Source organism: Vidua chalybeata, chromosome 8 (genome assembly GCF_026979565.1).
Source record: "Vidua chalybeata isolate OUT-0048 chromosome 8, bVidCha1 merged haplotype, whole genome shotgun sequence".
Taxonomy (NCBI): Eukaryota; Metazoa; Chordata; class Aves; order Passeriformes; family Viduidae; genus Vidua; species Vidua chalybeata.
In genome coordinates this window covers 14,125,265-14,149,958 of record NC_071537.1, presented here as the reverse complement: position 1 = coordinate 14,149,958, position 24,694 = coordinate 14,125,265, and the positions used below count along the sequence as shown (strand labels likewise).

At 58.8% G+C, this 24,694-nt stretch overlaps 3 protein-coding genes across 3 annotated transcripts; 1 reads left to right on the top strand and 2 right to left on the bottom strand.

Annotated features, from left to right (window-relative positions):
* Positions 1-281: 281 nt before the first annotated feature.
* ANKRD2 (ankyrin repeat domain 2) lies at positions 282-4,107 on the bottom strand. The gene is given in 11 exon segments (XM_053949508.1): positions 282-472; positions 559-657; positions 911-1,009; positions 1,144-1,242; positions 1,461-1,559; positions 1,739-1,846; positions 2,032-2,193; positions 2,274-2,387; positions 2,777-2,905; positions 2,907-2,974; positions 2,977-4,107. Coding segments are annotated over 11 exon segments (1,149 nt in total). The 5' UTR covers positions 3,044-4,107; the 3' UTR covers positions 282-367.
* Positions 4,108-4,175: 68 nt separating this feature from the next.
* UBTD1 (ubiquitin domain containing 1) lies at positions 4,176-9,328 on the bottom strand. Its single transcript, XM_053949507.1, has 3 exons — positions 9,227-9,328; positions 5,188-5,415; positions 4,176-4,960 (listed from the first exon to the last, which is right to left on the bottom strand). Exons 1-3 carry the CDS (start codon positions 9,297-9,299, stop codon positions 4,575-4,577), a joined length of 687 nt encoding a protein of 228 aa, XP_053805482.1. The 5' UTR covers positions 9,300-9,328; the 3' UTR covers positions 4,176-4,574.
* Positions 9,329-9,454: 126 nt separating this feature from the next.
* Positions 9,455-24,650, top strand: MMS19 (MMS19 homolog, cytosolic iron-sulfur assembly component). The gene is made up of 31 exons (XM_053948537.1): positions 9,455-9,595; positions 13,169-13,217; positions 13,950-14,050; positions 15,544-15,629; positions 16,030-16,104; positions 16,662-16,731; positions 16,928-17,056; positions 17,269-17,330; positions 17,618-17,704; positions 18,007-18,081; positions 18,357-18,434; positions 18,735-18,873; positions 19,217-19,371; positions 19,547-19,625; positions 19,881-20,006; positions 20,316-20,397; positions 20,733-20,830; positions 21,200-21,337; positions 21,572-21,727; positions 21,975-22,074; positions 22,228-22,330; positions 22,439-22,513; positions 22,648-22,774; positions 22,857-22,957; positions 23,025-23,081; positions 23,193-23,379; positions 23,491-23,573; positions 23,673-23,837; positions 23,915-23,974; positions 24,093-24,193; positions 24,273-24,650. The coding sequence occupies exons 1-31, from the start codon at positions 9,487-9,489 to the stop codon at positions 24,298-24,300; spliced, it is 3,081 nt and encodes a 1,026-aa protein (XP_053804512.1). The 5' UTR covers positions 9,455-9,486; the 3' UTR covers positions 24,301-24,650.
* The last annotated feature ends 44 nt before the right edge of the window (positions 24,651-24,694 follow it).

Below are 24,694 nucleotides of genomic sequence, written 5' to 3'. Positions count from 1 at the left end.
AGCACAACATGGACTCAGGTTGAGCTGTCCTCCATGCATTTTTCCTCCCTGAGCTTACCCAGGTGGGACTTTGTAGGACTGTGAGCAATCAGGGTGTCCTGCAGCAAGGAGTCCTGCCCTTGAACCACTTGGTGTCACCAATACTTGAGTGCTAGTGATAGGAGGCAGGGCTTACCATGCTGCTGAATAATCCTGCTCCCAGGAAAACCCAGCTTCCCCAGGCCCATCAATGCTGGTGCAGCTGCCCAACCTCAAAGCCACCTGGAGCCAAAAGCTGCTCTTTGCTGTCTTTTATTGACACAGACAAGCCTTGTCTGGATCCTGCTCCTTGGAGCTGAGCCCAGCCCCTGGTCCCTGCCTGGTGCCATCATGCAGGGACCTCCATTTCCCCCTGCAGCTGCTCCTTGGTCTCCAGTGCCTGGCGTGTGTCCACCTGCCACTGCTGCACCAGGTCTGTCGGGGTCTTGCCAGCCTGCAAGAGTGGGCAGAGAGAGGCTGGGCACAGGGTGGTGCAACACGGAGCAGCAAATGGCCTCAGTGCTGGCCCCACACACTCACCTCATTCTTGGCCATCATGTCAGCCCCATACAGGATCAGCGTTTTGATGATCTTGTAGCGACTGAGCCGTGTGGCATCATGCAGTGCTGTGTCACCTTCCTGTGAGAGACACAGCTTCACTGGAAATTGTGGTCCGGGGACAAGGACCCCCTGCCTGTCCTCAGCACACCAATCTCCACACAAGGGAGACCGTTCCTGTTCCCAGACCCGGCTGTGGCTACAACCACCCTGGGGCAGGGATGTGTGTGTCCAGATGTGCCCCACCGTGGGTGCTGGAAGCCCTTGGAGGGGTCAACAAAGGGAGGGGGATCAGTGTTGCCCCCAGTGATGCCTGCATGGCTGAAGCACTCACCCTGTCTGGGGCATTGATATCCACCCCGCAGTGGATGAGATGCTCCACAATGTCAAGGTGTCCGGTTCGGGTGGCCACATGAAGAGGTGTGCTGAGCAGCTTGAGGGGGGGTGAGATGGACATCAGGGGGGATCAGCACCCACACCTGCTAACCCAACAGAGGGTCAGCTCTGGTACTCCAGGGTATGCCCCTGCCCCTGGCACAACCCTGTGACCCGCTCTGCCCTGCTCACCTTGTCCTTCACATTGAGGTCTGCCCCGCGGTCCTGCAGCAGTTTGACAGCATCCAGGTGCCCACCCCGGCAGGCCCAGTGCACGGCAGTGCAGTCCAGCTGGACATACAGTGCTGTGTCATGGTGGGGGACACCCCTACCCTGTGCCTGTCCTCTGCCCCAGCAGGTCCTCGTGCTGGAGCTGAACTGGCAAAGCCCTGCCTCCGTGATAGGGACAGCACTGGGGACTGCACAGTCCCCACTCCTGCCGTAGTTCTGGCTGCAACACACCCAGATGCCCAGACCAGCATGCAGCTGGAAGCAGAATCCAGCCTCACCCGGTCCCTGAAGTCAACAGTGGCCCCACTGTCCAGGAGCTTCTGCAGGATTTCCATGTGTCCCTCCAGCGAGGAGCGGTGCAGGGCTGTGCGGTGGAACTGGGGGACAGGGTGGCACATTGGAGGATGGATGCATCCTCCCCTGCCCAGTCTGGTTGTACCTCCAGCCCTGTCCCAAGGGTCCCAGCCCTCACCCACAGGCATGGTGGGGCATGGCTGCAGGACTTGGTGGCATGCAATAGGCAGGGGGGACAACCAGTGGCTGCCAGGGATGCTACCTCATCACATGTGTCAGGGGAGCCACCGTCTGCCAGAAACTTCTCGATGATGTGCATCTTGCCCTGGACAGCAGCCCGCAGGAAGGTCTCTGGCTCCACAGGACCCTCCTGGCAATAAAACAGGCTTAGGGCTGGGGCAGCCCAGGGGTGCAGGAGAGGAGACAACACGGGGGCCTCCTGCCCTGCTTCCCCAGGGAGGTCTCTGAGCAGCAGGGTGACCCAGGGGCTGGCCTGGGGGTGGTCCAGCCCCTAATCCAGCAGCCCCCTCCCACATCTTGGGACCCCTGACATACAATCTCCAGGGGCTCAGGTGGTGGAGTGGGCTCAGGGGTGGCTGCCCGCTCTGCCCGGCGCTGCCGGCGCTGCTTGCGGAGCTCGATGAGTCGTTGGATGCTCCCTACATCGATGATCTCCCGCCTCAAATCCACTGAACTCCTCCGCACCTTCTCCTGGCCCTGGTGAGCACACACAGTGCTCCGTTTGACTCATCTGTGACCAGCCAGCCCTGGCCACCCTGCACCCCAACCCAACTCACTTTGATGGCCTCAAGGCCCCAGTTCCTGGGGCCACAGCGCTTCTCCTCCTCCAGCTCAGGTGTGCTCATCCGCTCCACGGCCGGTGGCTCCCGTGCACCATCCCTTTTCAGTTTCTGCACAGGCACAGCAGGTGCTGCACGGTCTTGTCTGGGTACAGAGCAGCCCCACTGCCTCCATCCTTAGCCTGCCAGGGAAGGTGGCTCTGGGCACGGCTCCACTCGCCGCTGAGGTCTGCACGGTGCTTGGCAGCCCTTGGGCTTGCGCTTGCCTGCCCACCCTGCTTGATTAGCTGGGCACCTGCCGGCTGCTCAGTTCTGCCCCATGGGCCAGAGCTGGCAGGTTGGGAACTTGATTCCCCTGAGAGCCCTTGGACACCTTCATATATCCCCCAGGATGGCAAGGCCAGTGCCAGCCTCCTCACGTCTCAGTCCCTAAGGATGGGCAGAGTACAATGGGGGTTCCTACTACAGCCCAGGAAGGTTCCCCTGCCCTATGGACCCACCTCCTCCTTCTCCTCCTCTGCCAGCTTCTGCTCGATGAGCTCCTTGGCCCGTTCCACATCCAGCTCCATGTCTGCCTGCAGTGCACAGTCCTGTGCAGGATGTGTCCTTTTCTTCTTGCCACCACAGGCAGGGAGTTCCCAGTCCTGGCTCCTGGTGCTGCCGGCAGCTTCGCTGGCCGTGGGGCTTTATGCTGCTGCCCCTCTGTCCCACAGTCCAAGGGCACCAACAGCTGTGGCTGCTCCACATGACTGGGGCAGCTTTTCCATGAGCTCACCCTCCTGCTTTCTGGTGGCCCTGACTCACCTCTCCAGCCCCACACCCTGGGTTGACCATGACATCTGTGCTCATTATGGGAAGCTGCAGTGTGCAGAACCTGTGACAGCCAGTCAAGACAGGCTCAGCAGAACAGGGACATGATCCAGGGTCATGCCATAGGCATGGCACCTATGCCTGTGCCACCCACCCTGGGGCAAGCAAGATGCTCTCATGGCTCCCATGACCCCATCTCTATCCAGTCAGATGCTGCCAGCTGTTCCCTGGCACCTTAGGCAGGGTGGGGGCCTGGGGAGGGGGGGGCCACCCCAAAGAGAGGCAATGGGTCCTCTCAAGTCTCTCAGCCAGCAGCAGGCAGCATGGGATGCCAGGAGTCATGGCCCCTCTGTGCTGCTTTAGAGGATGACCTCAGGTGTGGAACATTCCGAGCAGCCCTGCCAGGGTTCCCGAGGCTGCCTGGCCTCCCCCACAGCACATGGCAGCCTGGCAGCAGGAGACTGGCCTCACGTGGGGCCAACAGGCAGAGCTGGCAGCTATTCCCGGCAGCAGGAACATTGTTCAACCCTCCTGAGAACTCCCCCCTTATAAGATGAGGCCAACACTGCCTTGTGCTGGGACAGTTAATGCTCTGGGCACCATCCACCAGCACAGGACCTGGGGGAGGGACGGACAGCTACATGTCACTGTTACGCTCCTGGGCAGTTCCCAGGGCCATCCTCGGGTGCCTTGTCCCATGGGTGCGACAGCCTCTCACAGCAGAAAGACACTATTTTCACCAGGACAGGCCATGGTGGCCATGAAGGTAGTCTTGGGACTGTTCCCCTCCATGGACTGTCCCACCTAGCTCAAGGGCAGACACAAGCTTATACCTCCAGAGGGGAGGAAGCAGGAAAGGGAGGTGGTGACCCCACACTAAGAAGCAGCTGGGATGACAATGGGACAATGGAGGGGAAGGGTCCTGGCAAGCAAACAGCCAGGGCTGGCAGGACAGGGTCAGGGTGGCACCAGGGAGCAGAGCCAGGGTGTCCAGGCTACCCTTGACCACCTTGTGCCCATTCTGTCATGGGAGCAGATACAGGACAGCCACAGGGACCAGCCTCCTCCAGCCTGTCCCCAAGGCCAGAGGAAGGATGAAAAGGCTTTATTGATAAATACAGACTATGTACAGAGGGGAGACATCTCCACCCAGCCCAGCACCCCACGAGTCTCCTGGCCAGGGGGAAGCCAGAGCCCAGTGGGTCACAGCCTCTCCCTGCTGGCACTGCCTGGCAGAGGAGCCCCAGCCCCAGAGACACTTGGTCTCGAACCTCCTTCAGCAAACACGGCGCCTGCCCGTGTCCCCAGCCAAGGGGAGCCACCGTGGTGGCACAGCCCCATGCAGACCTTCCTGGGGGTCACCTGTGTGGCAACCTCAGGAGGGAGCACGAGCAGCTCCAGATGGGCCAGAACACAGCACAGGGAATCCCCAGAGGTGCCACTGTCCCCCAGCCCCCTGCCCTCTCCCCTCAACCAGTAGAGGGTGGCTCAGTTCCTGGGTGGAAGGGGCTGGTTGACAATCACTTGCACAACAAAATCCTTCTGGATCTTGGTCTCCTGCAGTCGTGTGCGGTCAGTGAGCAGCTTGCCTGAGAAGAACCATCGCTGCCAGGCCAGGTCAATGCCCTCCTGTGCCTGCAGCTGCTTCTTCAGCTGCCCGATGGTGTCACTCATACTGGCGCTGAGCCGCAGGTCCTTGCCGGTGGAGAGGCGTACCTTGAGGGTGAACTCCCGCCGGGCACTGGGCAGAGGTTCAGCCGGTTCCACCGCCTCCTCCTCGCTCCGCTCCAGGATCAGGTTGATGGGGGGGGCAAGGCAGTAGACGGGCAGCTGGTACCGGTTGCCCAGCTCATCATAGCACTCCGTCAGGGACCCTGGGGACAGCAGGATAAGATGCTAAGGGTAGGCATCCCCACGGACCACTCAAATGGGGACACGGCCACCTCAAGCAGTGTGGCACAGCCTGCCTTACTCCCCTTAGCTGGGCTGAGCTCCAGATGGCAGGTGGGAGCCCCTTTCTACTCCAGCCTGGGACCCCCATGTGCCCAGATATGGGGCACTCGGCACACATTCCACACAAACCCCCAGTGCTGACCCTCACCATGGGGCAGGGTGATGCTGGCTCCATCGAGGATGGCCTGGGCCAGGCTGTGGTCATTGGCTTCTACAGCATAGGCAGCTGCCTTCAGGGCATCCCAGATCTCCTTGCGGCCTTCAAAGGCTGGTGCCGTGTCCCAAAACTCGTCCCGCTTGCTGCGCAGCTGCCCGTCTGTCATGGGGTAGTCACTCTTCCACTTGGGACACTCCTTCTTCAGGGGCTCATTGCGGCCTGCAGAGGGGGGATATTCAGCCAAAGGACAGGGTTTCCCCTCAGGTCCTGAGCCCCCCACCTCCCCATAACCACAGGTTCTTCCTGGTAACCTCCTGCACCCCAGCAAGGGTTTGAGGGATCACCCTGTCCAGTGAACAACAGTCCCCAGTGTAGCCAGGGGTAACGGGGCTAAAGCAAGCTTGGCCCAAGATCCCACTGGCCCCACAGCAGTTGCTCCCCCAGGTGACACCCTTTGCCCCCAGAGGGGACAAGGGCTCCTGCTTCCTTGTTTGTGGGACCAGCCACTGCCCTGTAGGGTGGCCACAGGGCCTCGGGGCCCTTTGAGGCAGAGCAGTATTTATAGCTTGGGGAATTAGCCAGGAAATAAGCTGTTGAGTCGGAACGAGAAGGGGATTACAAAGGCTGAGCTGCAGCAAAGGGGGGTCAGGACTTCACTGTCCCCTCTGCCTACCCTGGGATGACAGGGACCAGCTTCAGGCAAGACAGCAGGCACACAGCATCCCAGGCATCAGGGGGACAGAGGGCATCGCTGCCAGACTGCAGGTGCCCCAGCAATGGGCTGAACTGAACTGGCTCTCCATGAAACAGCCCCTAGCCACATCCCCACAGACCTTCAGCAGCCAGCATTGCCCAGGGACCTGAGCCACCCCAATGCCGGTCCCAGAGCATCATGCCCTCACTACACTGGGCTGTGGCCCTGTGGGAACAGCCCCATCCCATCAGTCCCACAGCCAGGCCGGACACGTGGGGCAGGAAGGAGTTGCTGTCACTCCCAGCTGAGCTGGGGACAATGAATGATAACAGTTCCTTCCTGTGACCCCCCTCCCTGAGCTGGCCAGGCAGCGCCCATCCTGTGGGGACAGGATGAGGGGAAAGTGAGGCTCCAGCTGGGCACAAAGATGCCTATGCCCACACAGTGACCTGCCAGGCAAGGTGATGCCACACACCCCAGCCACTGGAGACAGCCACCACCGCCAGCTGTGGGCTGAGCCAAGGTCCCCAGGCAGCTGCTCCTGAGCAAGTGTGTGGTGACACAGGGCACTACATGACCTTTTTGATTGTACCGGCCCTGCCTCACCGACCCAAGACCACTGGAGCCAGCACAGCATCTGCTTCCCAGCAAGCACCCGCCTCAGGGTGTGCCCAAGGGGCACAGGTGCTCAGCTACCCCAGGGCTGGGCACCAAGCATCCCTGGCAGGCAGCATCCTGCCCACATCCCTGGAGGAGCAAGGGCAGCCGGCTGCAGCCAGTGCTGCCGATTCAGCAGTCACGGTGCTGGGCCAGAGGGATTTGCAGCACCACAGGACACGGCAAGGTCAGAGGCAACACCTGCCCCAGGAGGGCAGCGGAGAAGTGTCCACAGCCAGCCTGAAGGACACGTCTGGGATCATGTCCCTACACTGCTATGGCCACCAGGCTGGGGCACACATTCTCACAGCCAGGACTCCTGGCCAGCACTGCCAGCCAGCACCATTCCCCCAGCTCTGCTTGCAACAAAGGGAAGAGGCTGGCCCAGGAAAGGAGGTGTGGGGGTCGGCTGTGGCAGGGAGCAGGGACAGGCTGTGGCTGCCTCGTGTGTACAGACATGCCCAGCAGCCTTGCCCAGGTAGGCAGGGGCTTAGGCCTAGTCTATTTATTGCTACTGCCCAGCTGGGCCTGCACCTTCTAATCACCTCCTGCTGCTCTATTCCTAGCCCCTTGTGCAACTCTCCATGGCAGCACCACCAGACAGGTCCATCCGCTCGCTGTGCCCGGACTCGAGCCAACAGGATCTGGCTGGCAGCCTGCTGCCTCCTGCCCTGTGCCTGCAGCACCCTGCCCGTGGCTCAGCACCCTGCAGTGCCCTGGTGAGGGACCCCCAGGCAGAAGGATGTGGCCCAAAGGCTTCCCTGCCCTGGGTCTGCTCCCTGCCTGCAGGAGCCTTAGGCAGCCCCAGCTGACAGGTCCTGGAGGCCCCAGAGAAGATGTCAGCCAGAAGGCAAACACCACTGCTTCCAGCAGTGCTGGCTGGGCCACTCCCAAGCCAGGCAGGGCTGGGATGCTGCGTGCAACGGGCATCCCCAGCTCCTGCTGTGGTAAGCTGGCCACCCCAGGGACAACCTGCTGCTGGGAGTCCTCCAAGGACCTCTCCACAGGAGGTCAGAACAAGCCCCAGCCAGGGCAGGAGCTGGCCAGGCAGGTGGGATGCTTAGCAGAGTCCCTGAGGCAGCAGAGGTGGGCAGGCAGAGCCCCCCTCCCCGCTGGTGGTAGGTCCTCGTGTACTGGGACCTGCTGGCCCAGGGCAGTGTCCCCATACTGCTGGTGAGAGCAGCTGTAGCCTTGCTTCATCCCCCACCACCTGCTGAGCATCTCCCATGGGCTGGTGGAACCATGCAAGCAAAGGCAGGAAGCAGCCAGGGCAGCTGGCACAAGGGACAGCCCTGCTCTGCCAGGAAGGGACGCACTGGAAGAAAGCAGCAGCAGCGACTGACAGCAGTATACCAGGAAGTGACCATGACCCATACCGGGAGAGCAAGTGGGGATGGAGACGCAGGCTCTGCAGCCAGCTGTTTCCTGGCACGGGAGGGGATCACACAGATCCAGATGTTGGGATCTGACTCCACCCCCCATCACAGCAGCCTGAGCTACAAGGCAATGGCCCCACATCCCACCAAGCGGAGGGAACCGCCAGCCAGGAACCCCAGGCCTCACCAATATCTGCAATAACGCACTCTTGGGGGGCAAAGTGTGTCGGGGTGGGGGGTGGAGGGGGGCTATCACCACAATACATACCAGCAGAGCATCCCCGGGGCAGGCTGGCACACCTGGAGCCCCACGCGGTGGGGGCGGCTGCCCACGGCACAGGCACGGGCACAGCCCGGCCCAGCAGCCACGGCACCCTGCACGTGCTGCCGGAGTGGCGGGCACCGGCCCACGGAAAACGCCCTTCCCTCCCTCATCCCAGCTGCAGGCGAGGGCCGGGGCGTCCCGTCCCGGGCACACGCTTCCTGCCCCTCCTCTCCTGCCGCCCACTACCGCTCTGCCATAAACACGGTAATTACCGGCTGCGACGGCACCGGCCGGGGAGGCGGCAAAAGAAAGGCGTGATTCATCCTACCAGCCCACGGCTTCTCCGTCAAAAGTCCACCGTACCCATCCCCGCGGCCTCCGGGACCCTCCGGCATGGCATCACGGGGAAGCGCCTCTTGGCACCCGGGTGTTCGGCTACCGGTAACTCCGGGGGCCGCGGGGCTGCACCAGCCCCGCCGCTGCTCTCCAGACCGGCGCAGCAGCTCCCTGCCCTACCCGCACCTCCCGATGCCCCGGGGCAGCGCGGACGCGGTCGCGCCCGCCGGCAGCAGGCAGGTGTACGGGACAGCACGGACCGCGGGCAGGCAGGACCCTGCCGCTCGCAGGACGCGCCGTACCGTGCGGGGGACGCTGCCGAGCCCGGACCGGGGGCATCCGCCACCCTGCCGCCCTGGCAGGACAGCACTTCCCGGGAAGAGCCGGGAACTGGCAGGGCTCGGCTGGACGCGCTGCGCACCCCAGCCCTGACCCCGCAAAGCCTCCGGGGCGCCGGGACGGGAGCCGCGGTTCCTGTCCGCTCCCGAGGCCGCGTACCGAACCGGGATCCCCGGGGTCCGAGAACCCCGAAGGCACAGAGCGGCTCCTGGGGTTGTGCGAGGGGGGAGTTGTCCCGCGGCGAACCGCACCTCTCCGGTGCCCACGTTCCTCCCGCACCACCCCCAGGGGGACATGGGACCCCCCTCCCCGCCCCAGTGCCCGCGATGGCGGGGGTGCCCAGCCCGGAGGACCCCCGCTCACCTGCTCGCTTGCGGGTGTTGCCGCCGGCGGCGGCGGGCCGCTCCCGGCGCTGCCGCCCCACGCAGCCGCCCATGGCGGGGCCGACCGGCGGCGCTCGGCATCGGGGCCGCGCCGGCTCCGCGCTGCGCCCGCCCGTGCGCGCGGGGCCCGGTGTGCGCGCGGGGCCGCCCCGCCCCCCGGGCGCACGTGACCGCCGGCACCGCCCCCGCGCACGCGCAGGCGGGGAGGGGGGGCGGGCCGCGGCCCTGCGCGCGGGTGTCATGGCGGCGGCCGGGGCCGGGGCCGGGGCGGAGGCTCAGGCTCTCACCGCCTCCGTCCGGGACTTCGTGTCCGGGCAGCAGGACGGCCGTGCCGCGGAGGTGGCGGCAGGTACCGCGCGGGGGCGGGGCGGGACTGGGCGTGGGCACGGCGGCGGGGCCGGGCTGGGCCTGGGGCGGGCGTGGGCACGGGCGGGTCGTGGCGGTGTGGGGAGGGGTTTGGGAGGAAGCGTGGGGCTGCGGGGCTGGGCAGGGCAGGGCGGGGTGGGGTGGGGTGGGGTGTGGAGGCGCGGGACAGAGCGTGTCTGTGGGTTGTGAGGCTGCCGTGCGGGGCAGGGCACGTGGGCATGGGTAGGGTAGGGCCTGCAGCTCGGAGCTGCCAAGGAGATGTGCGGTAGGAGAGGGACAGCCGCGAGGGTGAGGGGCTCCAGGAGCGAGGCAGATGTGGGTGGCAGAGAAATCGACAGTGGGACGATAGCTCATGGCCTTGCTGAGGGACCGTGGGAGGTGACAGTTGCAGACTACTCTCACTGTGATTTCTCCCCCTTTCCTAGCAGGACTTGAGGCGTTTGCTTTGGTCGGATAATTTATCCTTCTCCTTCGAACAGCAATTGGGTGACTTTGTAGCATTAGGGAAGTTACAGCTTCAGGAATGTGGCTAAGGATAAGGTGATATTTTTGTGTGTGTAGGCAGTGGCTTCAGCATGTTTCGTGAAGGCACTCAGCCGAGAAGGGCTATCTGTGTATGTTACATTACGCAGACGGGTGGCTTCTAGATCTTTCCCAAGGCCTGATGGCTTGTGAACTGCTATGTAGTGTCTTGGTGATGAGATGAGCTGGCAAAACAGAAAGGTAACCCAATGGCCCATGTAACACAGAGTGAAGAAAATGCCAAGGAAACTTAGAGAAATTCACTAAACTATGTGACATTCAAGATGTTGCAGAAGAGTTACACAGTCTTCGACATATTTGGTATATACGTGGGGAAGGATAACCTTACAACTGCTGTTGTCACCTGATGTCGTTTTACAGAAGTGCCTGGAGAAAGCTTTGTCTCTTGGAAGACATACAAAGAGAATTGATCCCCACTTGCTCCTCCCAGCTTTTTTCAGCCCTGCAGCTCTTGTGACAAACCCACCTTCACAAACAGTGGGGCTGGCAAGTGTCCTTGAGCCCCTCTGACCTCGTACGGAACCACACGTCAGAAAGGATTAAATTGCTTTGTGTATCCTTGAGCAAAAGGATAGGGAGGTCTTTTCTAAGCTCATGGCCATTGTGCAATTGCTGTAACAAACACATTGAGCTTCGCCAGTTTGTTGCTAAGGACTAAAATGAGCGTAACTTGGCAAGAAAGGCCTTGGTGCTGTCGCACGCAGGTTGGGCTGCATGGGTCAGTGGGTGGCAGGAGGAGGCTGACTTCATCTTTCTTAAAAAATGGGGAGAGAAGGATACTGCTGCTGCAGAATCCATCACACATTCCCTGTGAATGTTGTGCTCGCATTTTGAAGGCATGCAAGAAATAAGAATGGAAGTCCTCCAGAAGCAACTAATACCTAGAAGGACACTGAAAGGGGGAGAGACCTTTCAGGAAAGAGAGCAGGTTGGTTCAGAGTAACAATCCAGCACAGGGTGAATGGCTTGCTTCTGCTACAGGAATGCCAGAATAGCAAGGCAGCCCCTCCTGGTAAAGGGATTCAAGGTGCCTAATTAACCTTGGGGCATATGTGCTGCTGCCAGATGTGGAGGCAGCAGTTTCAGGGGCTCACCACTGTGCCTGCCGTGCTGATGAGGCAGGTCCAATTAGCTGTGCTGGAGCTCACGCTGTGGCCTGTGCATGAGCACACCACACTCACAGGCTGTGCCAGGGAGGGGTGGCCACACCGTGTGAGGTGAAGCTGGTCACACCTGGGTCCCTGAGAACAGAGGGAGCTCCCTTGCTGAGCTGAGCGAAGGAGCTGCTGACCTCGGGGTGTATCAGTACCTGACTGTGGTTTGGCCATCACACTGTAGCTCTTTCCTGTTGAGCAGGGAGCCAGAAGCTTTTTGTAGAGCTGCTTTCAGTCTCTGCAGACACAGAGAGGCAGAGCACCTGGCCACAGACATGGCATTTGTCTCAGACTTTTTCTGTGATGGTGCAGAGGCACAAGGGCTCTTCATGAGCTTGCAGACCGAGATGCTGGGATGCTGGATGTGGAGGGGCCATCCAAGCTCTCTCTGCAGCCCACTCTGCTTTGGCTGGTGCAAAGCATTTGCTTGCACCACTGTCGTTTTTCTGCAGAAAGTTTTGCCAATACATCATGGCTGTCTCTGAGGTCGCCCTCTTTTCAGTCTGTGCCCATCAATTCCAAGACCTGCTGGGTTCTTTATCCACACAGCTCCCCTTATCTGTTCTGTTTCTCAGTTCCAGGCTCCTTTTCCCTGCTACTCCAGGCAGAATTGAAAGCTCAGTCTCTGGAGTCAGGACTGCCTGCTGTCAGAACACACTGTCAGAAAACACTGTCATCCCATCCCTAGAGACAGCTCTATGATGAACAGTGTGTCTTAATAGTGGAATTAACTGCTTAGGAAGAGACAGTAAAGGCTTGCAACAGCAGGAGACACTAGCTGGAACAAGGCCTGGGAAAGCCCATCATGAAACCTTTGGGCTTCTGAGAGGGTGAGTGCCCTGTCAGTTGTGTAGGTTCAGCAGGGCAGAAAGGTGAGCAGGTCCCTCCAGAGTGCCCAAAAATATCCCTGGGCAAAGACAGTGAGTCTCAGTGACTCAGGTGATTTGGGTTTTTTTCTGGAGGAATGCTGTTTTGTCCAGGCAGAAAGTGAGGGGTGCTGCTTGTTTTCCAGCAATGTCACTTGACACCTGAGCTGCAGGTTAGGGGTCTGAAGGTAAGGCAGTCCCTTGCCTGCCACCCTATGTTTGAGCAGAGGGCGTACACAGAGCTTTCCTTCTGGGGAGGTGCCACAGTGGCAATGGGTGGCAGGAATGGAGAATCTGGCCTTCTGCCAAGGTTGTTGTAAGGTGCAGCAAGCAGGTCCTTACCAAAGCCTCCTGAGGACTGACTCTTCCCCCACTTGAGTTGCAAGAATATGGAGGCAGTAGGTGAATGAGGCAACCTGGCAAGGAATCTGAGTCATAGTTGGAAATAGACTCCAGGAATCCCAGCATTTTATCTTCCTCTGACCACAAAACTGCCTTTCTCCCTGCCCATCTTGGAAGAAGTTAGTGCAGTTCTTGCACAGGGTGGAGGTGATGGAGCCAGGGTGGGAAGCTGAGTGTTCACTAGTGTCTGGGCTGCTTGTTCAGTCAGTTCTCCCTCAGGAAGCACCTGGAGAGCTGCCCTCTGTCTACTCACAGCATGCTCACATTAGAGAAGGGGGTTTTAGTATCTCAGAGGAGTAGAACTCAGCAAGACTTCTCTTAGGAGCCACACATACAGCCATGCTGCAGGGAGAGGGTGAGGCAAAGTGCAGGCAAGTTTTCCCCTGGCTGTCTCCTCTCAGCTCTCAGTCTCAGAGGTGTTTGCAGGCAGGGCTGGAGGCAGCTCCACCAGTTAAGTGCACATGGCTCCTTTGGCACTTTAGTGAGGAGTCAGCACTGAGTGGCCGTTCCCAGTGGGATGTGTCCCAGCATCCATCTCCAGTAACATGCCCGCATGATCTCTGGTTCACTCTCTTTACCTCCTTTCTCCAGGGGTGAAAGATGGAAGATGGACAGTGCTGCAGCTTGTGGAAGCCCTGGGGTAAGAAAAGCCTTATGCAAGTTATACATTGGGTAAGGGCCTTGCAGGGGACATTTCCCCAAGGAGGCATAGTGAGAAGGACAAGTGTGCTCATCCAGGATGAGCTTCTGCACTGGATGACACATTGCAGCGGGCAGGATGTTGTCTGCTCACAACGTGGGGCTTGAGCAGTGCTTTGCCCTCCCTGGATGTGGGAGCTCTTTGGGAAAGAGCAAGGCTGGAGCAGCTTTTGATGCTCTCCCAGGAGGAGAGATGTTGTGGCAGGCAGCATGCTGCAGGGCACTTTTCAGTTGGGGCTGTCCCCAGCAGGAGCTGCCTGAGCACACAGCTGTACAACACCATGTCACAAGTTGGCTGCCACTCAGCTTCTGCTTTTGTCTCCCAACTGTCATGGCCTAGGCTCATTTCTCCCAGGCTGGGGGCTGGGTTTGCCTCACTGTAAGAGGCTTTATCCTTTTTGACCCTTGTGATCTTGGGAGCATGGTGCAAGAGCAATTTCTTTGGTCTGACTTGAGAACTTGGATTTCTTTCTGCACGGTTCTGGGACTGAGTGCACACATGCAGCACAGACAGGGGGAGAGGAGTCTTTCCACTCTGCCAGCAAGTCAGGCATGATTGGGTCCACAGAGTGGCACCTCTTTGGTTTTGTAATGTGCCTGCTCAGGATGTGCTTCCTGCTTGGATGTACCTGCTCACAACAGGCTTCTTGGGCTTTCTCCCCTCTTGGCCTAGGTTTTGCCTGGAGAACACAGATCCTCGGATGCGAGGGCGAGGCATCCAGCTGTTGTCACAAGTCCTGCTCCAGTGTTACTCCCTGCTCCAGGAGAAGGAAGGTAAGGGCTTTTCTGGCCCTTGAGTGTCTGTCTGGGGACAAAGCCTGTGCCATTAAAATGTCTGTCCTGCAATTGGCAAAGGGATTGATTTAACACTGTGACAACCTTGTACATGTCTCTAAGAGTCAAAGTCCAAGGAGGGCATGAAGCTTTGCGCTGCAGCCTTTTAGCCAAACTCACCACGCAATTCAGGTCACTGTCTGAATACACCAAATCACTGGACAGCTGGGGCCCCTGACAGTGTGTGGGTCTTGCACACCAAGGTGTGCTCAGCGCCATGTGGGACACATTGGGGATACATCTGTATGTCAGAATCCTTGGGTGGTGACTCAGAGCAGGAAGACTGTCCTTCACACACCAAGTCACACTGCAGCCTGATCAGGTTTACTCCGGAGGAACCTTGAGGCCTGGGGAGGAGGGGAGATCAGTGTAAGGATGAGAATGGAGTGGAGGACTGGGGTGGGGAGGGGAAGATGCTCTGTTCATGGAGGTAAGGAGAAAGTCTGCCTCTGTTAAATGCCCCACAGCAGCTGGCTGGCAGCAGGGAAAGCCAGTAAGTGCTAACGAGCTTTGGCTTGGGCTTGGGGGCCATGCAGATGGGAAGCTGAACTTATGCCAGCAGGCTGGCTTGACAGGGGGCCTAGCTAGTAAGTAAGGTGGAGGAAGGGGAGGATGGAAGTAAAAGATGCTTAGTCCTTGGAATTTGGCTCTCTTTGGCTAGAGAGGCAAGGCTGAGAGCAGCTGTGCATAGAACCTTACCTACTGCAGTAGCTGGAGATAGGTGTCATGACTGATGGGGAACTGGGGTGCTCTGGAGGGGCAGCCAGAAGTGGGGAGGTTCAGTGGGGATACTTGAAGGAGAAAAGAGACTCAAGGCAATTGAGCAAGGGGAGTGAGCTGTGTTAGAGCCTCGTGTCCCTGCTCACGCAGTTAATTTCTCAAGCTCTGCGTCAGGCTGCTTCCTGGGGGGCTGAGTTTCTGCAGCAGCTGTGGGCACAGGATGCTGCTAGCCGGCTCTTCCAGTCTGCTTCCTGCCACCACTCCCCAGGGCTGGGGTGTGCAGGCGCCCGTGGCCGTGACTCAGGGGCCAGGAACGTGTTGTGGAGCCAAGTTCGAGGAAGCCAGAACTCCTGCCCCAGCTCTGTACCCCACCCCATGACATCCTCCAGCCTCTGCTGAGCAGACTGCCACTCTGCTGCTGGTGTCTGCATTCACATGTCTGGACAGGCCAGGGCAAATGCCTCTTGGGTAGCTCCAACACTTCTGCAGCAGCTACAGGTGGCTGCTGCCCTGCTGCAGTTAGGCGTGGGCTGCTTACAAGAGGAGGGCAGAGGTGTTGGAACCAGGTGGGTGCACCCAACAGCAGCAGTTTGTCCCATTCACCAGTGCGAGATGTGATCACTCTTAATCCATCAGCTTGTGGTTGAGCTGGGGCCAGCACCCAGCAGCTGCATTTCCTTGGGCTAACACACATTAGTGTCTGTTTCTGACAGTGCTGCATCTGGTCCTGTTCTATGAAAGCCGGTTGCAAGATAATCACCTGGTGATTCCCTCGGTGCTCCAGGGACTCCGGGCATTGGTGAGCTCACATCCCCAGCCCACAGTGCTGGGATGCATTCCCCAGCAGTGTCAGGAAGGTGCAACACCTGGGTATGGGTTGGAGCACTGTGTTGAGGAGGGCCTGGCTGGCAACATTGCCCTGTCTCCTTTCTTCTACTGTGCCTCTTGTGGAGGAGCTGGAGACAGGAGACTGCCTTGATTTCCTGCCCTGTGTTGAGTACTGGGGCAAGGATTCCCTGGCCACCCTGGAGAGCAACACAGATGATGGGTATCTTATCTTATTCTGTCTGGGGAGGGGGTGGTGAGATCTCCCTGTTGTGGAAGAGGATCCTGCAGGCTGCTGCTGCATGGAGGCAGGAGCTTCATTATGTGCCTGCCATCATGGTATTCTATTATTGCTTTTCACTTCCTGTCCCCAGAGCATGTGTGAGGTGCTGCCCCCAGGGCTAGCAGTGTCTGTGCTCAAAGCCATCTTCCAGGAGGTACATGTGCAGGTGAGCAATGTGATTTCCTGTCCTCCTGTCCTTGATCTCTGCTCCCTGTGTGTCTGGGGATGGCCTACCTGCCCTGAGGACTGGCCATATTCAGCACAGTGCAGTGCTCCTGCAGAGCTTAGAGACAGCTTGGCTCACTGCAAGAGAGACTGTGAGAGACAGACAGCAGCCAAGAATCCTGTTTGGCCCTTGTCCTCTCTTTTCTCAGCCCTAGGGGAATTATTTCCTTTTGCTCCATTCTCTGTGTTTAAGTGCCCCCAGTCCAATTCTCCTCACATGTAAGATTGTTTTTGCTGGCAGTGCCTTGGGCAGCATGTGTGGCCCTGGTGTGACTGACAGTGCATTCATGCAGTGATGAGACAGAGTCATGTTCATGTGCCGTTGCATAGGCATGTGCATACTTTACATGTGATAAACGGCATGTTTGTGCTAGGAAGCAGCAGCTGAGCTGCTGGGGGTCCTGCTCTCTCTCAAGGGCATGTGTTACCTGTGGGGTAGTGGGTAGCTGTGCTGCCATGTGTAGAGGATGGTTTTGATTGGTCTGCTCCTCCCTTCAGTCCTTGCTACAGCTGGACCGCCACACAGTCTACAGCATCATCACCAACTTCATGAGCACCAGGGAGGAAGGTGAGGTGGCAGATGCCAGAGCCACTCTGGGATTGCTGAGGCTGGGAAAATGGCTCACTTTCACCTTCTCCAAGGGCTCTGTGGCTCTGCCTGGGAGACCTAGAAAAGGACTGTGGGGCTGGGGCAATTTGGCTGATTTAATGCTGTATTGTAAGGTCTGATGTCCTGCACCTGCTCACACTCCTTCTTTCTGCAGAGCTGAAAGGCCTGGGTGCCAACTTCACCTTCGGCTTCATCCAAGTCATGGATGGGGAGAAGGATCCCCGCAATCTGCTTGTGGCCTTCCAGATTGTGCATGATCTCATTGCCAAGGACTATGCCCTGGGTGAGCCTAAACCTGCCAAGCAGAACTGACTGGAAGACATAATCCCTTTTCTTTGAGCTGTTGGAGGGATGGCTCTTGGGTCTGACCAGGCATGGGGTAATCCCTAACATGCTTTAAAAGCTGCAGAGCTGGCCTGTTGTGGGTGCTGAACAGAGCTGCTGTGCCTTTTTTGCCCAATATCTTTGCTCACCTCCTCTCTTCTCTGTCTGCAGGTCCCTTTGTGGAGGAGCTGTTTGAAGTTACATCCTGCTACTTCCCTGTTGATTTTACTCCAGTGAGTGAGTCTGCCATGTGCCACAGCCTATTCTTTATTTCTTTCTGGTGTTTTCTTAGGGGGTTATGTCTCCTCCAGGGAATGGGATGAGAGGGTGGCCAAGGGTCTTGGCTGAGCAGTGTTCAGCTGTGAGCTGTGGTACCCAGGCTGACAGGCTGGTGCCAAGCTAGCTGCAGTGACTGGCGCTGCTGCTGCCTTGCTGGAGATGAAGTGATGCAGCCTCAGCTGATGGCTGGGTTGGGATGTTTCCTGACTGGTGAGTGACCTGCTCTCTGCTTCCTTTCCAGCCCCCCAATGATCCTCATGGCATCCAGAGGGAAGACCTGATCCTGAGCCTCCGGGCCATACTGGCTTCCACAACCCAATTTGCTGAGGTATGAAGCTCCTTGGGGATTCTTGAGCACCTCACTGTTCCCTTAGCACAGGATGCCTTTCAGTGTGCTGCAGCTCCTCCTGTGACTCTATGGGATGGGAAAAACTGGGACCAGGAGTTTGCACTTGGGCAGCCCTGTCTCCTGCTGGGGCTGGTCATGGGGAGGGTGCTGACTGACACCCTGGGAAGGGGCTGCCTATTGCAGTTACCCCTTCAGCTCTGCTCTCCTGGCAGAGGCTGAACTTGCAGGGCCATGGACAAGGTGGTGCAGGGGATGGGCTGAATTAGTGTTTCTCTCTGCAGTTCCTTCTCCCTCTGCTTATTGAGAAGTTGGACTCAGAACTGCAAAGTGCCAAGCTTGACTCGCTGCAGACTCTGGTAAGGAGAGATCCCCTGCTCCCTTCAGCTTACAGCTGATCTGTGGCAATAGCAGCTGCCAGCCACTTCTGAGCCCTTCTTCCTGCCAGCCAGAGACTCTCCCTTGTAGAGCCACAATTTCTAGAGTCCTAGTTTGGCCTGAATCACTCTTTCCTGTTTTTTCTTGAGTGATTTGTGCAGCTCAGCATGAGCCTGCCAGGATGGGCAGTGTCCTGGCACTGTGTCCTCCTTGTACAGACTTCTCTGTGATGCTTTCTCCTGGCTCCCTCTTGCAGACTGCCTGCTGTGCCATCTATGGGCAGAAGGAGCTGCAGGAATTCCTTCCCAGCCTCTGGTCATCCCTGCGCAGAGAGGTGAGTACTGCAGGGCTCTACTGTGGCTGGGCTTCTGCTGAGCAGGAGCTCTCAACAAGACTGGGTGGGTCCCATATCTCCCAGCAGTCTGCACCTGTGACCTTGGACTGCCCCAGGTGAAAAAGGGAGGGGACAAGCCAGCCCTATCAGCATGTCCATGTGCTTGAATGTGCCATGCTGCATGTTCAAATCACATGGGAAATGAGGCAGGAGCCTGAGCCCTTCAGCCTCCACTGGGAGCCTGAAGCCTGTGGTTGTTGTTGGCATGGAGTTCAGCTCATCCTATGGCCTTTCCTGCAGGTGTTCCAGACAGCGAGCGAGAAGATTGAGACGGAATGCCTGGCTGCACTGCGTGCTCTCTCTGCCTGCCTCTCCCGCTCTGTGCTCAGCTCTGATTCTGAGGATCTGCTGGATTCCTTCCTCAGCAGCATCCTGCAAGGTAGCTAACAGAGACCTGCCCCATGCAGCCAGACCTGAAAGCATCCTCCTAAGTAGAGATCTACCTTCCTCTTCTCTTTCAAGCCTCTTTTCTTTCTAGTCCTCACAGCAACTTTTGGCTTCTCCAAGGTAATTGGCTGCAGGAGGGAGGACAAGGAGATTGAGCTGCTTCCACCTCTGTTGCACTCTGTGCTTGGAGCTGCGGGCAGCTGCTCAGTTGGGGAGGCTGTGCTGCAGCTCAGAGCTGCACCCTGGCAGCACGTCCCAGCCCTGCTATCAGCTGTGTCCCTGCACACAAGCAGAGGAGCTCTGCGCCGGTGCAGCTGACGCCCAGCCTATCTCAGATTGCAGGCACCATCTGTGCGAGCCCGACATGAAGCTGGTGTGGCCCAGTGCCAAACTCTTGCAGGCAGCAGCGGGTGCCTCCCTCCGCACCTACCACTGCATCACCCACAGCGTCCTGCCCCTGCTGCTGGAGCAGTACACCAAGCACATGCAGGTGAGGGGCACCCACTGGCTCCATAGGGCCTGGGGGCAGCAGGGTGTCTAAGATGTCCTTCCCTGGCTGTGGGTAGAGACCCCATGGGCACCCTGTGGCCTCGCAGTGCTCGGCTGAGGTGCAGCTCTGTCCCAGCAGTGACCGTGATCTGGGTTACACCTTTGTGTCCCTGCAGAGCAGCCAGAGGAGGACAATCCTGGAAATGCTGCTAGGCTTCCTGGAGTTGCAGCAGAAGTGGGGAAATGTGGAAGAAGGTGAGGATGACTGGTCCCTCTGAAGGCTCCTGCGTCCCAAGGGCTGCTGGCTCTGACCTCACTTTCCTGTATGCTGACATACAAGGAAAACTCACTGGCCAGTGTGGCTGCATGTGTGAGCCCCTGCCATGTTCCAGGGACCCTGCATGATTGGGTATCAAATGCAGCAGCCCAGAAAAGGTCTGTCAAGTGCTGTGATGGTGGCTGTGTGGTGACAACCAGACACTGGCAGTGATTCCACGCCCCTCTCTCCAGATGAGAGCACTCTGCTGTCGCTCCAAGCCCCGGTTTGCTCTGTGGTGTTCTCGGCGCTGCTGGATCCCAGTGTGCAGCTGCAGCTGGTTGGGATCAAAGCACTGACTGTCCTGGGCTCCCTGCAAGGTTGGTGCCTTTTTTCCCTTGAGACAGAGGGAGGTGTCATGGTTTTCTGAGACACACGGCGGCTGCTGGGACATCCTTGCCTACTGCCTGTAAGTGCACAGGAGTAGCAGCAGCATGTTCTACCCACGTAATGAGCTCCAGGGATATTTGGTCTCTCTCTTGCCTGTTTGTGCTGGGCACCTTTTATCGGTGACATTTGGTGTGCTGTGCATTGCTGCTGGCCTGGATGAAGGGGAAGGACCCTGTCCAGCACACCCTGCATCTTTGCCTTTGGCCAAGGGTAGGATTCCTTTATGGCTCTTGTTACAGGCTTCCTGTCTTCCTCTAATCTGGAGCTGGTTGTGGATCACCTCATCCGTCTTGCTCTGCATGAGGAGGATTCCCAGAGCAGGTGAGGGGTGGGCTGGCATCACAGTAGTCATCCACACTCTAGGAGGAGGAACAAAGCGTGGCTTTGCTGTAGGGAGGGGCTGTAGTCTGAGGGAAGGCACAGGAACTCTCTGAACAGGAAGACTACATGGAATAAACCAGACAAATCATGGGCTGGAAATAAGAAAGTTTGAGACTGTCAAAGTCTGCTCTGCCTACCTGAGGGGTGAAGAAGGCAAGTTGCTGAGAAATGGGGTTCTGGAGACACCTTCTGGCCAGGTCTGTGCAGCTGGTGTACAAGCAGCCCTGGGTTTGCAGTCCTTGCATTACTTTTTCTATTCTCTTTCTCCCTGGCAGTGAAGCAGCGATGGAGGCAGCTGGGTCCCTGGCCCCCACCTACCCAAAGGTTTTCTCTGGACACATGGTACCCAGGCTTGAAAAGGAGCTGCAGTCAGGTAGGGCTGGGAAAGGAGTGGTGACTGGTTTTGGGGTAAAGCCTTTCCCATCCCCCTTGGGCTCCTGCCAGACAGTGGGGCTGTGTTATGTGGTGTAGGTCAGTGGCTGTCCTTGGGGGATTCCCAGTGCAGGCACTGTGTGCTGGCACAGGGAAGGCTGTGGTTGGTCTGGTAGGCAGCTAGTGTGTGACCAGGATCACCCTTGTGGGAAGGAGCTGCGCAGCTGCAGAGCAGGCAGAGTGCCTTGAGCCTGGCATGGGCTGGGTCTCCTGTGCTGCTTCACCCCATCCGCCCTGGCAGGGTCCGGGCCCTGACTGTCCTTGGGTGGGGTGTCCCCAGGTCCCCCTCTGAGGTGTGTTTCCTCTTCAGAGTGGGAGGAGAGCAACCACAACCACCACTCCTTGCAGCAGCGCTGCCTGCAGGCCCTGGCAGCTGTGTCCACCCACGCCAGCATCGTGAGGGAGACTGTCCCCATCCTGCTACAGCATCTCCAGAAGGTGCAGAAAGGTAATGGAGCTCCTGCAGGCAGCTCCACAGAGCGTGTCTGGGCAGGAGCTTCCTCTGTTACTGTGATGCCTGGGGGAGAACTGGAATGGCAGTTGGTACAAGGACTCCACACCTGGGCTGTGAATCCCACTGGTGGAATAGGAGTCAGAAGAACCACATTGTCCCAGGATCCTGGTGCAGATCGGGGAGTTGGGTGTTGAGGCTGTTTGACTTGGTGGTGACTGTGCCCTGCAGGGACTGAGGCCAGGAACACCCAAGACATGATCTCTGTGTGCCAGAACCTGCACCGCGTGGCCCTGCAGTGCCAGCAGGATGCCGAGGGCTGCTGGTACTTCCACCAGACAGTGGTGCCATGCCTGCTGGCCATGGCTGTGCAGGCAGCCATGCCAGGTAAGTGCAGGGCTGGAGTGGGAGAGGGGAGAACAGGCAACTCCTGGGCTCTCAGGGGTCCCTGATCCTGCAGTCAATGCCGCTGCCGATGCCTTTTGGCACCCATGGCCCTCAGGAGTGGGCTTCACTGCTCCCTGCCCTTGTCCCAGAGCCCTGCCCCACTGTGGTGTGCATTCAGGGGGCTGTGCCTGCCTCCTCCTTCTGAACAGCAGGCTCCAGCAAGTTCCATTCCTCCCACTACCTGCAGAGAGCACCCATACACTGCCAGGCAAGGCACTGCTGGAGGAAGAGGTGCTGGCTGCCATGATCCCAGTCATCAGTGCTGCCACCACTCACCTGAGCTCTGAGTGAGTGAAGCTGGGGCAGGCAGCTGGGTGCTCCATTGTGGGGAGGGAGCAGGCTGCATGCCCCCTGCTCCTATCTGTACAGGGTGACCCTGTGCCTTCTGGGAGGTCTCTGGTGACCCTTCCAGAGCAGCACATTACAATGTCTTTTCCTAGGCTGGCTGCCCAGAGTGTGTCTCATGTGGTGCCCCTCTTTCTGGATGGAGACGTCTCCTTCCTACCCCAAAACAGTTTTCCCTGCTCCTTCCAGCCTTTCCGGGTATGTTTGGTAATTGGGGCTGGGGCACCAGAATGGGCCAGGAATGAGGATATTTGCACAGGCTGGCAGCAAGGACTGTTAGGACATGGACACTGTTCTCTCTTGCAGGATGGGGAGTGCTTGGAGGCACAGAGACGCCTGGTCGCCCTCCTCATGGCCTTCGTCTGCTCCTTGCCCCGCGATGTACGTTGATAGGGAGCAGGATGGAGAGGAGCCCTGCCCAAGCACCCTCCAGCCTCTGTCCACACCAAGCTCCACAGACAGACAGAGGGAGCAGCTGCAGCCCTGTGCCATAACACGTTCTGTGTCTCTTCCAGGTGGCAATCCCTCAGCAGGAATGGCTGCTCCGGGAGCTGCTGGCATTGAGCTGTTCCTGCAACTGTCCCTTCACAGCCACCACAGCTGCCAAGTGCTTTGCAGGGCTGGTGAACAAGCACCCAGCAGGTAAGGGGGCAGGGGCAGATGCCAGGTGTCCCTGCCCACTGCTGACAGGAGGAATGGCTCAGCTTGTCCCTTCCATCCCTAGGGCAGCAGCTGGATGAAATCTTGCAGCTTGCAGTGAACAGGATGGAACCCAGCCTTGCGGAGGGGCCCCGCCGAACACAGGCACTCACCCTGCTGCTCTGGGTAAGGCCTGTCCTGGATGAGTGGGGCAGGGGGACCCAGCCTGGCACTGACTGTTCTGCCTGCACAGGTGACCAAAGCCCTGGTGCTGCGCTACCACCCCATGAGCTCTTGCCTGACAGACAAGGTAGGTGGTAATGGGGCTGGGTGACGTCTAAGAAACCTGCCTTGCTCCTCCATGGCTGGCTGGGGACCCCCAGGAGCAGGGCACTCTGTCTCAGGGTGCTCTCCCTCGCAGCTGCTGGGCCTGCTGGATGACAAGGAGCTGGGCACTGCCACAGCTGATGGCTTCTCCTTGCTCATGGCCGAGTCCCCGGACGTGCTGCACAAGGGCTGCCATGCTGACGTGCGCATCATGTTCCGCCAGCGCTTCTTCACTGACAATGTCCCCAAGCTGGTGCGAGGCTTCCATGGGGCTGGCCCCGGTGAGTGGCCACCCCAGCCCAGCCTCACCACTCCTGACCCTTTAACAAGGGGACCTGAGCCAGCATCTCCTCCTTCTGCAGGCTGCTTGTAACCATCTCTGCTCTCCACAGATGTGAAGGCCAATTACCTGAAGGGCCTGTCCCATGTGCTCAACCACCTCCCCAAACCTGTGCTGGTGACAGAGCTGCCCACAGTAAGAGCCAGCCTGGGTGGCAAGCAGGGTGGGCTGTGACATTGCGGAGTGCGTGATCTGGTGTTACTCATGACTCCCGTGTTCTCCCTCTCTCTGCAGCTTCTTTCCCTCCTGCTTGAGGCCTTGTCCTGCTCAGATCGTGTAGTGCAGCTCTCCACACTGAACTGCCTCCACCCACTGCTGCTTGAAGCTCCCCAGATCATGAGCCTGCATGTCGACACACTGATCACCAAGTTCCTCAACCTCACCTCCAGCCCCACCATGGTGCGTGCACCCCCTCCTTCCTCCCTGCTATGCCCCTCTCGTGCCCCTTGTGTTGCCCTCATTCCTGTCTGTTCCAGGCCGTCCGCATCGCTGCCCTGCGCTGTGCCCATGCCCTTACCAGTCTGCCCACAACAGTGGTAAGTGCTGCAGCACCCTGCTGCCTGCTTCTGCATGTAGAGAGGCAGGGGGCTCCCAAACCTCCTGGGGGGCAGCCAGCATACATTTCTCTCACAAAGAGCCCCTTCTGTCCTACAGCTGCTCCCATACAAGGGCCGAGTTATCCGGGCACTGGCCAAGCCTTTGGATGACAAAAAGAGGCTGGTGCGGAAGGAAGCAGTGGCAGCACGTGGGGAATGGTGAGTGTGTGGAAGTAGCTGCTGAGGGGGTGCCCGCGTGTAGGGGACATGGCTGATGGCACCATCTCTATCCCTGCAGGTTCCTGCTCGGGAGCCCAGGCAGGTGAGTGCCCTGTGTCCCCTCCCTGTGCTGACCAACAGTCTGACCAGCGCCTCGCTAAGCCACCAAGTCATCCGACCAAATGCCACGGACCCTCTGGATCCTCAGAGCCCAGGACTGCCCCGAGTGCTAGGGCTGGAGCGTGCAGGCCAGCAGACAGCACCCCTCACTGCAGTCCCTTCCCAGCACCCACAGCAGGGAAGGAGCTATGCTGCTTGTGGCTTGCCCACCCTCTGCTGCAGCCAGGGACAGTGATGGACAACCCCCACCACATGTGAGTGGAGAGGACAGGTCTGTGCACACGTGCGTTGTGTGACAACCCATGTACCAGAAGAATAAATATATCTGTTTTGATAATGGTCTGAGGGTCTCCATGCAGCTCAAGCTGGGGCCTCAATGCT

Coding starts and splice junctions, on each gene's coding strand:
- UBTD1 (XM_053949507.1), bottom strand. CDS start 9,299: ATGGGCGGCTGCGTGGGGCGGCAGCGCCGGGAGCGGCCCGCCGCCGCC. Junction 5,416..9,226: donor CAACACCCGCAAGCGAGCAG/GTGAGCGGGGGT, acceptor CCCCCTCTGCAG/GCCGCAATGAGCCCCTGAAG. Junction 4,961..5,187: donor CAGCATCACCCTGCCCCATG/GTGAGGGTCAGC, acceptor TGCTGTCCCCAG/GGTCCCTGACGGAGTGCTAT.
- MMS19 (XM_053948537.1), top strand. CDS start 9,487: ATGGCGGCGGCCGGGGCCGGGGCCGGGGCGGAGGCTCAGGCTCTCACC. Junction 17,057..17,268: donor TGCCAAGGACTATGCCCTGG/GTGAGCCTAAAC, acceptor CTCTGTCTGCAG/GTCCCTTTGTGGAGGAGCTG. Junction 22,958..23,024: donor CACTCACCCTGCTGCTCTGG/GTAAGGCCTGTC, acceptor CTGCCTGCACAG/GTGACCAAAGCCCTGGTGCT.